Here is a 12,572-nt window from a genome sequence, read left to right as displayed (position 1 = left end):
TTCAAAACCAAATCTGAAAGTCAGAAACTCATGAGACAATATAGTCTATAACATGTGGTCATAAATCACAAAGCACGGTTTTCCAAGGCCATTATTCGGTTCATAGCTTGAGAAGGAAATTGGTTTCAGATGTTCTTGTGTTCAAAATAAAGTTTACTTTCTAGGGAAAAAAAATGTGATTTGGGATGCTGCTTTTAACGACCAATACAATCAAGCTGTGTCTCAAAAGTATCTGTTTAGAATAAAATTCCTCCATATAAAATGAATGTTAAACATGAGTGACAATTTGTTTGCTATTCAGACCCTGTGATCATATTTATCCCAAGAATAGTCAGGCCCATTAAACTGAATCAAAATTCAAGAATCTTCTACTTTTCTAAATAAAGGCTGCTGTTCCTTCAATTGCCCTTATGGGCCCACGTGTCTCCATTCCAAAGAGAACAATCTACTGCACTGACCATCAACCCCACCCACTTCCACCAGGGCAAAGTCCTCTCCCCTTCTCTGTACAAGGCCATAACATCCTCTGACCAGAATTGATTCATTCCACACAAAACCAAGGGGAAGTGTGGACTCTCAGGAATCAAATGTGTTCATAACAGCTCCAGAATAAACATTATTGTTAGGTGATACTGGAAGGAAACATTTCCTTTAAGTACTCAAGCTCTTACATGAACATAAGTTTCTTACATCTATATGCAAGGGGATTTTTGGCTGAGATAAACTAGTTAAATTAAGGGTATGACCACTGTTCTTTGTGTCCCTTCTTAAAGGGAAACAATTAAGTGCAACGTTATATTTATGAAGGGAAAAATGCTAGTCGTAACTTCTGAAAGTTAAATTTCCCCCAGGATATTCCCTGGTTCACGAAATTTACCAGAAAAAAATTCTCAGGAAAATCTACTGATTTTCTGGATTTTACATTGGAGTTTTGAGTTAAGTAGAATAGTAGTGTTCACATTCCAACACTGTTCAGATTTTTCAAAAAAAAAAATTTACTTTTTAATTGAAAATAGTAATGCTTTAGAATATTGTTTTTAATGTTCAATTTAATCAAAAATACAGATTTCAAGAATTTCTTGAATATTGAGAGAAAAATATCTTGTTTAACTACATAATTTCCAAAAGGACATGTTAAAGATGAATAGAAAGTGATTTTTCTGGACATTTGGAGACTGTAACTGCATTCCTGAAACATAGCACTCACCTACCACTGACAGCTAAAGACTATAGGATCAAGAAGTTTACTCATTGTTTCAAATTACTGTTAACAAGGCCAGGGTTGTCAATAATCCTAAAGCACATGAATCAGTTTTCCTGCAATCAATTCAAATACAGTAAACTACAGAATATGATGTAGAAATAAAAATCTTAGATTGAGAAAGCTTACTAAAAGTTATACATTTTCACACTTTAAGTCTTTTCACACTCATACACATATACTTGGGTCTCCTGATAAATCTCATGGCTCATGGCCACCTGCAGTCACACATGCAATGTCCCCACATTCGTTTTCTGAACCAGTGCTAGGTCTACACCTGAACCATTCTTGGGGTTCTACCTGAGGTTTTCCCTTTATCCTTCTTTATCTTAACTTGAATAGCATGTTTTTAAAAATTGTTAATAAAAATCTGTCCGGCTTTACTGAGATATAACTGACATACAACCTTAAGTTTAAGGTGTACAATTTGTTGATCCGATGCACATATTACAAAATGATTACCAACGTGGCCATAGCAGTTAGCTAACATTTCTATCACTAATAAAACTACCATTTCTCTCTTGTGAGATCATTCAAGAGCTCCTCTCTTAGCAACTTTCAATACAGCATTTTTAACTGCAGTCACCATGCTATTTATTACATCACCAGAACTGAACCCTCTTATATAAAACTGGAAGTTTACAGCCTTTAACCCATGTTCCCTATTTCCCCATCCTCCCCAGACCCTGGCAACCACCAACCTACTGTTTCTATGAGTTTGGCTTTTTTCAGATTCCACATATTAGAACATCATATAGTATTTCTCTTTCTCTGTCTGGCTTGTCTCACTTAACATAATGCCCTCAAGGTCTGTCCGTGTTGTTGTAAATGGCAGGACTTCCTTCTTTCTTACTGCTGAATAATATTCATATATTTATATCACATCTTCTTTAATCAATCATCTGTAGATGAAGACTTAGGTTGTTTCAATATCTTGGCTATTGTGCATAATGCTGCAATGAACATGGGATTGCAGATATCTCTTCAGGATCCCGATTCCATTTCTTTGGGAGAAATACCCAGAAGTGGAATTGCTGGATCTTATGATTGTTCTATTTTTAATTTTTTGAGGAAACTCCATAGTGTTTTCCATAGCCGTTGCACCAATTGACGTTCCCAGCAACAATGAACAAGGGTTCCCTTTTATCCATGCCCTTGACAAAAATTATCTTTTTGATAATAACCGTGATTGAACAGTATGTTAAGAGGTTGCTAGAGTTTTCGAAATGAAATGGATGTTTTGATTTGGCAAAAATCTTTATGACTACTCTGAGCCTCTTCCGATCAGTGTTCACATTCCCAGGAGCTGTGGACGGACCTGGGCTCCCAACACAGAGGAAAGACTGGTGTGTCTAAAGGCATGGCATGTAAACAACCATGGCATGTGAACATCATGAATGGGCTCTGTGATATGGCAACGGGATGAGCATAGGGGAACCCATGCTAAGTATCCATATGTCCAGCTGTCTATGAACGTGTTCAAGAACTGTGTATGATCCCTTAGGACTATAACAAAGCCTCCAGAACTCTGCAGTTTCCTAAAGAAAAGTGTTAAAATAGTGAGAACACTAAAGCTTCACATTGAAGCCAGTGAGATCATTCGTAAGTAGTGAATTATATTACTAAGAAATTCTTTAGAAAACTGTACCCAATACTCACATTTTCTATTAGGTCACAAATGATAGCATTATTGAAGTAGTCAATGTGAGTCCATTCTATGTCCTGAAAAACAAAACAGAACAAATCAAATTCCATACGATGATGCCAAAATACAACCATCCATAAAATAGCCTTTGCCCATCTTACTACTGGATTTCACTTGCTTTCTCAATATTTCCCGTGTAAACTCAGTGTTGCAAATGTCCTCTAATCGTTCCCAAAACTTTCTTAGGGCAGCAGTCCACCACTGACATGATCTGATTGAAACAAATGCCCTTGACCTCTTCTGAGACTGCCTCCCATTCCACTCTCCCATCTGTGGCTATTTCCCATGCACTTGATTGGCCCTGGGCCAAACATTTACTCAACAGGCCGTTTGGTCAATATTACTCTGTGTATATTTACAATGTTTATAAGGAAATAAGTCAGAACTTGATCCTAAGAATCTATGGCCTACATTTTTCTGTTCTTAATTTGTAATCACAAGGAAAAAATTAATTTTAGAGTCAATCCAATGTTGTATATATTTCACATATAAAAACGGTTAACTATTTCATGTGTAAAAACAGTACAGTGCTAAGACAAAATACTTTCAACAGAAGGAAAGACACAAGAATCTATCCACTGGTTGTAATGCTAGCTACAAAGGCAAATCTGTGGGGCTACCTGAAATCATTCTGTATCTGCTTATACTCTGCCCATAAGTGTAAACATTTTCTTCTAAGGGGAAAAAAAATAATTCCTATTGCAAGCTAGAGATCTTCTATGTACTCTCAAAAGTGTTTCAGACAATCGTACAAACTGTTTTAAGTTACAGACCAAAGTTTGGGCATTTTTTTTTATGATAATAGGAAGATAATTAATCTGCCTTTTAAGATGTTTATGTTACCAAAAGGTGTCAGACAAGTATAAAAATTTCTAAAGTATAATGGTCATTCTAAAAGAAAAACAAAATATTTATGATTTAGCTTTCAAGTAAATGGGTTATTTTACTATGTCACTGGGGATAACAATCACATTAGAAAAACCTACATTGAGAAACCAGAAAAAGAGAGGATTCGGTGTTCTTAATGACTTAATGTGACACTATAAAAATGAAGAAAAATATGTAATATCACTACTAAAATATTAAGGCAAATAAAAAAAGAAACAAAAATGAAAATAAATTTCCCTTTTTTTGAAACAAACAATTTTATACTTAGGAAAACATTGACTATTTAAAAAAATGAAAGGGTGACCACCAAGTATGCGTTTTAAAATTAAGGATGAAAGGGTTTGGTAAACATTACTTATGATTATTTTTCAATTACATTAAGTGAGACTAGAAGGTAGTACTAGTACAATACCCAGTATATAGTAAGCACTCAACAAATATTACCTATTTTTATTATAAATTTTTAGGAACTCAATGCTTCCCAAGATTGAACAAAGTCTAAAAATATTTTCAAATTTATATACGGCAATATTGACTTTTTTGGTGTACAGTTCTCCAAGTTGTGGCAAATGTATAGTATCATGTAACTACTACCACAATCAGCCCCCCAAATCCCCTCGTGCTACTCCTCTGCAGTTATATTCTTTCATGACCCTTATCCCCTGGCCACCATGGATCTCCGTCTTTATTGCTTTGCCTCTATTGCTTTGCATTTTCTAAAAGACAACATATAAATGCAATCATACAATATGTAGCCTTTTGAGTCTGACTGCTTTCATTTGGCATAACACATTTGAGCCTCATTCACATAACTGTGTGTATCTTTTTATTCTGCGTAGTATGCCCTTGTATGGATGTACCACAGCTATTTGTCCATTCCTCTGAGATTATTGTCTTAACACATGATTATTTCACATCATTGCACTAGAATCCAGTAAGACTCGAGTTGGTCAAAGTCAACTGATATTTATTGAGCGCCCACTGTGTGCCATGACTGTTCAGGGCACTAGCAGTACAGAAGCAAAGAAATCCCAGTTAGCTTAGATGTCATACCAAACAAATTCTTAAAAGACATAATATGGCTAAACTTAGAGAAATCTAATTTTAGGGTCATGTTTACATACCCTTCTGAATCCAGAGTTTGTATTATGAGTAAAAAAGGAACATTTTTACAAAACTATATTTCATTTATTACCTCCCGTATATACTCCTCCTGCTCCTCTTTGAGAGTAAGCTCAATGAAGATTTGTTGCAGCTTTTCATTACAATAATTAATAATGAACTGCTCAAAGCTGTTGTCCTGTATGGAGAAAAATAAAGATAGCCTTATAAACCATGTTATTAGCTTTCCTATAACAATGACACTCATCTAATATCTCAATCCACGAGAAATGTCACACACTGTCTCTCAAATTTAACTGTGGCCCAGCACAAAGCTCCTGGGACAGAGGCTTGCACACTGCAGGCACTCACGAAATGATTCATGACATAAGTGAATGAATGAAGTATACACAAGTTATGCAGTATTTGAAGGATGAAGAATTTTAGTTGACAGAGAAGCAACCCACACATAGTAAAAAATACAAATAAATACATTTTCCCCTGGAGGTTCAGGGAAAAAAAGAACAGTGAAATTAATAGTCTCTGCTACCCAAGTTCTCAATCTTCTATTCTCAGATATAACTTTGGAGCTCAAGAAAGTCTTCCTGACCTGACCTCTTATTCCCTCACCAAGGGTCAGTTCTTTCATTCTCTCACATACAAACACTTTAAAAAAACAATCACACTAAATGTGTGTATATGTGTGTACACATGGATTGGTTAGTTTCATACTTATCTGTCTAGCTAGACTGTACATTTCTAAGGGAAGGGTGGACTATCCGCCTCTTATTCACCAATGTGAGCATAGCACATCACACCAAGTAAGTACTCAATATGTGTTTGATGAGTGAATGAATGAATGAATGACACACCTACAAAATGGAGACTCAATCTCTCTCTTTTTAGAAGACTCACACATTTATTACTCTTATGATTCTCAGTAGTTTCTCCTTCATATTGGAGTTATCTCCTATGAACTCTGAAGATCCATGCCTAAATCACTTCTGAACAATCCACAGCGCTTAACGTATTGCTGTACATACTGAGGGCATAAAATGCATGTCTGTTGAATGAAGAGACTTCACCAAGAACCACATCATCCAGGAAGAGGTAGAACTGCTAATAAAACTAGTTATTTTCATCTCTATCCCTCCTCTTTGCAGAGAAAGAGAGAGACAGAGAGAGAGAGAGAGAGAGAAACGGTGACACTGGGAGCAAAAGATGGTGTGACCCCACCACTGATAAACCTCTCTTTTTCCACTGATGTGGCTAGTCCTGGACTAATACTAAATGAGCTATGAGGGTCTGCACATGACAGCGGAATGAAGCTCACCCCTCCCTGTGAATACACAGAACTACTGGCCTTCTAATCTCTCCATAAATGATGAAAGCAAAAAAGTCATAGTTTTGGGGTTTTTTTTGAAACGTCATCTTTCAAAATCAACTTTGGTGCTACCTAGGACAAATTTTTAAATGTTACTTACAATGCAGCATCTGAACACATTCTTCCCTGGAAGTCAGCTATGAAGTTCTAATCACCAGTGATGAATTAACTAATCATAGGAAAGTTTCACTCTAAACCATAAATGACACATATGCACTATCACTGACTGATCTTTTAACATTAAACGTATTCAAGGTTAAAGTTTTTCTTCATCCTGAAAGTTCTTACTAAAGGGAATATGTTCAATACTTCCAACAAATAGAGTCTGGGACACAAAGAACATTCCTCAGTACTCATTTTCACATAAAAATTTTAAAAACCATGTGCTCCAATCCTTACAACTTAACAGTTTTGATTACAAGTCTATAGATGCCTTATTATTATAATAATCAGCATAAGGCCACTTCATAGGCGAGAAAGTCTGAGGTTCTTGGTTTAGTAAAATATATCCTTATGTAATGCTACTACCACAAATGAAAAAACTTATAAATAAAACTAATATTTTAATGGTTCATATGAGCATATCTTTGTGTTTTTTAACAACTTCATGGAGCAAATCCTTTCTGTTTTTTAATAAGTTTGTGCCCATGTTGGTATTTAAACAAAACTATGCTAAATCTTCAAATGACAACTATCGAGGAGAAGGAAGGAGAGAGCAACTAGTGTCCTTAGACACATTATGTGGCAATGAACAGTTTCGAGTACACTTCTAGAACAGGACTACGAAGTACACACAAGCAGATTAGAAATCAGAGGCAAAGCTTCACGATTACAATACAACTTAAGGAGCAAGTTAGAGCTAAATTAAATTTCCCCTCAATTTTTAAAAATCCCTGTATGAATTCTGTATTTCATATCCACACAGTTAATCAACGGCCATTTACTGCAAAATTCACACAGCTGGAGAAGCAATTAACATAGGAGCATGCAACAGACCGTCACTGCAAACAGTTCATACTTACTGCATTCTGGTGCAAAAAGGGACAGATTACACAAAATGCAGTCAGTTCTTAATTTGCAATAAACTTCTAAAAGTAAACACTTATTGATAGTTATTTATTGATGCAAATGACAGATTTTTACCATTCAGGCTATATTTCTGATTGGCATAACACTTTAGATCACCACACATTTCCAATCAATTCAAAAGACAGGACCACAATACCTATATATGGTATCTGAATTGTGGTTCTGGTAGGTGAGACCTCTTCAGGATAAAAACAGTTTGACTGAAATAATAATATACCATGTAACTTGCTTGAAGTCCTAAGGCTTGAAAATCTAAAGCTTCTAATTCTAAATTACCAGGAAAAATAAAATGGGTACGACACAGCCACCCAAATAGTCAGGGACAGAGGCAGTTGGCAGGTCACAGAAAGAGTGAAGAGATTCAGCAAGATTCAGAGCACCTCCTCTTTCCCACCAGTGACCCAACCCTGTGTTATACGTGCTGTGTCGCCCCTTTAAACACAAACAAAGTGGTGTAAAAAAAAAAAAAAAAAGTGTCTGGAGATGGCTGAAGAACAAAAACTTGACTCTCTGACCTTTTCTTGCTGCTTAAAGAAGAAAAACAAAAACAGAATAGCACAATCATCAAGGCAGAAACCAGCTTACTTTCCTACAGAAATAGCTCCGCATCTGTTGCAAACATACCTCACAGCCTCCAAAACATGTCATGAACCGCCAGAGCAATCATTATTGCTGAAAATGCAGGCAATCATATTTCTGGTGATCTGACTTTAAATTGTTGACATTGCCCAAATTTTTTGGGAAATGGGATTTCGTAAATCATTAAAAATAATTTGCAAAAAACTAAGGGACAACCTGTTAACAGTTCCCCTAGCTGCAACTTGCACAGGTCTCATGCATTTCTCCATTTATACAGGCATCAAGTATCACCAGGTTTTCCCTCTCCCCTTTATAAAATAGCTAAACTGAGTCTAGGAACAATCACATGAATATAAAGGCCCCAAAGCATTAGATATTTTGACACTTTTTTGGTTATCAAGAACTGTAAGGGTGGTTGGCAATCACTGAGTTGGGGGTGGGGGGGGCCTTCTCTCCCACGTGTCAGTCTCATGAATCAAAATCTCCAAACGAGGAAGTAGGCAGGAGCTTGCTCCCATGAATGATTCACCTCCTCTTTCTCTAGTTTTTTACCCATGTTCCATGCATGGAATTTTTCTCTACTGTCTCACCCGTATTTATCCCTGAAGACTGAGGGATAAAACTAAAGCTTTTGGGAACATCTTCAAACAAGGACATCCAGAATTTTCCATTACACAATCCCCTTGAATAAAGTTCCGAATCACTCCCACCCCCACTAGACTGCTATAGAAAACACAGGTAAACAGCAAGGTCTCTGGGGTTCTGTATTGTTTTACACTGCATTTACGACTGGGTAGTAAGCACTTACTATATTTAGAAGTATATAACACACCAAAATTTCTAACTCTAGGGCTTCTTTCAAGAATTCTGGAGTGTGAGCCCACCCTTTCAACATCAAAAAGGAAAAAAAAAAATCATACTCCCAGTAGAGTTCATAAATAAGTTTATACTCCTAAGTGTCCATCATAAACTTTCCACTTACAATGATTTTGAAAGATGGATCAAAAAATACTGGCCTGTCACTACATTTGTATATTCTCACTTATAGAGGAGACTTATGCTATCTTATTATACTCTCTTTAAGACAGATATTTAAATCTTGCACACTTTAAAAGCAATAAATATTGAAAGGAAGATGTAAAATAAAGGAGACAGCTTTATCGCGTCCGTCATTGGGATGGTGGGATTGGGAGGATCTTGCAGATGAATATTCTGGGTAGGAATATTCTGGGGAGGGCAGTTCAAACACAAACACCATGACTTACTCAAGCAAAAAGTACTGTTGATTACATATTTAACTGATATTTCTTAGAGTTCAACACTTTCATCTGAGACCAAATTTTGGATATATCAAGTTCGGCAGGGGGTTCGGTATATTACGCACAATGAAATCTCTTGTGTAATGTATGAAACAGTACATTTATAAGTTCTAGAACTTTGAGTATAACATCACTGTTTTAGAGGAGTTGGACTCTATTACTGCTTTAAAATGCGCTATTGGTCCTAGAAAAGATTTACTGGAGCGCCTTGGGGCAGTCCCCAATAATAATAAGTGTTCCTATTAAAAAAAAAAAAAAGATGTACTTAACAATTCATTTTTAAAAATCACAATGTCAAGCAATGGGCCTGAAATCAAGAACTGCTTTGTTTAGAAAATACTTTTAAAAACTCCCCAAATAAGAGGAAAATATTTAACATTAAATATTGTCCTTTTTAGACATTTAGGAAATTGAATGGCTGCCTCAAGTTTTACAAAATTTCCTTTTAAATATAGTAGAACATTTTTCTTCTAGGTACATACTCAAATATGGTAAATTTAAAGAAAAACAGCATTACAGTGTTCTTCTTAAATATTTTTAAATAGACTTTGATTTAAAATGTTAAAGGAAGAACAATGATGGAAATTGGAAAAGAAGGTGTTTCTGTAACCAGAATCCATTTTCTTTTTAATACAGTTTAGAAAAGAAATCCTCTAATCATGAGACGGACTTACCAGGCTACACTGACTCTTGCCCAACCCTTAGATTGTTTTATTTGAAACAGTCATTGCATCTAGACTGTCATATCCTTACTATACATGGGCCACTGCCAATGAGGTTCCTAAGAGCAAAATAAGGAATGCCTGGTTGAAAATAACTAGCACTTTGTATGACACTAGCGCAATTGTACAAAAAGTGAAATACTTATCCATTGCAGACCTGTTTTGGTCTACAGGAGACTAATAATTTCCCCATTAAACTACCTGCCCATTTTAATGCCTGTCAATCAGATAAGTACTTAGAAAAAAGTTGAAGCAATTTAGATTGCTCGGCACTGTTTTGAATTTAATTTTATTATTTTAAAGAATGGCATTTGTTATTTTATACCGATGCTATAACTATTTCTCAGGGGTAAAAGGCTACGTTTTCAGTTATAAGTACATCCAAACTTAATTGTGTAGAATGGGAGTGTTTAGCTTATCATTCTCTTCATTTATAAAACTGGACTTATGTTCTACAAGGATTTATAGCTAGGTTTTCCTCCTCTGTGACTTTTATTTCACTTCACCTTATGTTTAGTGTCAATGTTCCACTAATCTGTTTTCTAAACTGACATGAGAACACATGCGGCCAGCAAGGCTGAGCTATTCATTCACCCAGCTGGCACTGGAACGTTTGCAGTCAACTCCATGTGTCATCATCCCATGGTTTAATGCATCAGTTTCCCTCTTCCGTTTAAAGACGGACCAAAGTGAATGAAAGGTTTCCACCAGCTCAGCTGAAAAATGTTTTCATAGGAACTGTCAATGGGGTCATGAGGCAGAATTAGAAATGCTAAAAAAAAAAAAAAAAAAAAAAAATTCTAGACGTTAACTGTCCAACTTTTAAAGTGACACCCAGGGTGTTCTAAATAGCAGAACCCTTAATTCCTGCAGTCACTTTTCACTGAAGATCAGAAACAGAGTCTCTCTGTATTCCATCAGTTTATTTTTATTTGGGTAGACAATATCACAGAAATTTTCATTTTTCCATTGATATGGATTTTGAATACTTACTTCTTCCTAAGTCATACTCTGAGCCCCTGTACTTCAGTTTGTGGTATTTTAAGTCCTTAATTCCCTGGCTTCCTAGTGTTCAACCCTATGGGCTTCCTGAAGTGTATGTGTTTTAATTTTGTTGAAAATCCAAGAACATGCAAGATGACACCTGGGCATATACGTATATGAATACATTAAAAGAAAAAATATCTTTCTGATTCTGTAGCAAAGGGCACTTAAAAGTGCCCCACCAAATCTCTATTCTGACATCTCCTGAAATAAGTTTATTTATAAAATAAATAATAGATTTTTTTAAAAATCAAGGTTTGGAAGATGAATCTGAGAAGATTTTGACAGGAAAATGAAGAACAATTCATTATAATGAAAAACAAATGTTAATCCTCTCAAGGAACTGGGGAAGGGGGGAAGCCAAAGCACTTACTGCATGGAGAAAACTAACTTCTACTGAATTTATGGACATGATAAGATTTGCTATAGACACGTGACTGGTTGGATTTGGCCTTGCCGGAAAGTTCTGTTTAAAGAGTAAAAATGTGACCTGTTTGGTTTTAGGAACATTATATTATACAGATTAAGTTTATGTGAAATGAACTGTAGGTGAGGCTGGATGTTTTACAGGGCATTTTGAGCAGAGGTCAAACAACAAGAACACACATATGTCTGGAATTTACAGTTCACTCTGGAGATGACTGTTTACAGGAACAGTTGGCCTCAACCTTGACTGTACACTGAAATCACATGGGAGCTTTAAAATATTGCTGTGCTGCTGGGGCCCCACGCCCAGAGATTAGGATATATTGGTCTGTGGTGCCGCCCGGATATCTGAAATTTCAAAAGCTCCCCAGGTGATTCCAATGTGCAGCTAAGTTCAAGAACTACGGAACGGAGGTATTCCTCTGAAGAAAAACGTCATGCATGCATTTTCATGAACAGTCCATAGTTGTAACAGCATTGAGAAAAGTGGTGATATAACTTACAGAATGAAAGCACACAAGTATGCAGAAAGACGGGCTTCGAGAGAAACTTGAATTAACCATAAGTGAAATATTCTTGGATTGCTAAAGGGTATTTTACCCAGCGCCAAGTTATAGGATATTTCCAACGAGAACATCCAAGTTCTGCTCTGATGAGGTCTATAGCAGACACACTTTTAAAAAAGAATCTGTCTTCCTGAGACTTTCCTACCAGATAGGATATATCCTCAGCTGGCAATAGACCCTCAATCGTAGAGCCAAGACAGTGAGCTCCATGTAGATAAGGAACATCTCAGACATGTTTACAACTGGAATCTGGTTCATATTCGGCACTGAATAAATACATGAGAAATGGCTCCCTCACTTATTCATGGTCAAAATTGCTCATGAGGTTTAACCCAAGTTCCTGAGTGCTGTGAGGGCCTCTTTTCCCACAGCTAATTAGATCTTAGGCCACACTGGATGATGAAGTCAAGCCAATGTCCCATCATAATCCGGTTACTCTATAAAACATGTTTCCATGTATTGTGATACGACATTAAGCACCTGCCCAT

The 12,572-nt window shown here is 36.3% G+C and overlaps 1 protein-coding gene across 5 annotated transcripts in view; it reads right to left on the bottom strand.

The window, feature by feature from the left end:
* MYO1B (myosin IB) overlaps nt 1–12,572 on the bottom strand; it is a 172,807-nt gene that overhangs the window by 34,006 nt on the left and 126,229 nt on the right. For all 5 annotated transcript variants that reach the window (XM_081051487.1, XM_081051488.1, XM_081051490.1 and 2 more), the window contains exons 14-15: nt 5,050–5,154; nt 2,921–2,983 (exon numbers count right to left, since the gene is read on the bottom strand). In XM_081051487.1, coding sequence (XP_080907613.1) covers nt 2,921–2,983; nt 5,050–5,154 — 168 coding nt within the window. The remainder of the gene's footprint in view (nt 1–2,920; nt 2,984–5,049; nt 5,155–12,572) is intronic.

This window comes from Rhinolophus hipposideros (genome assembly GCF_964194185.1).
Source record: "Rhinolophus hipposideros genome assembly, chromosome: 6".
Lineage (NCBI taxonomy): Eukaryota > Metazoa > Chordata > Mammalia > Chiroptera > Rhinolophidae > Rhinolophus > Rhinolophus hipposideros.
The sequence above is the reverse complement of the archived record's forward strand: the minus strand, read 5'-3'. Positions and strand labels throughout refer to the sequence as shown.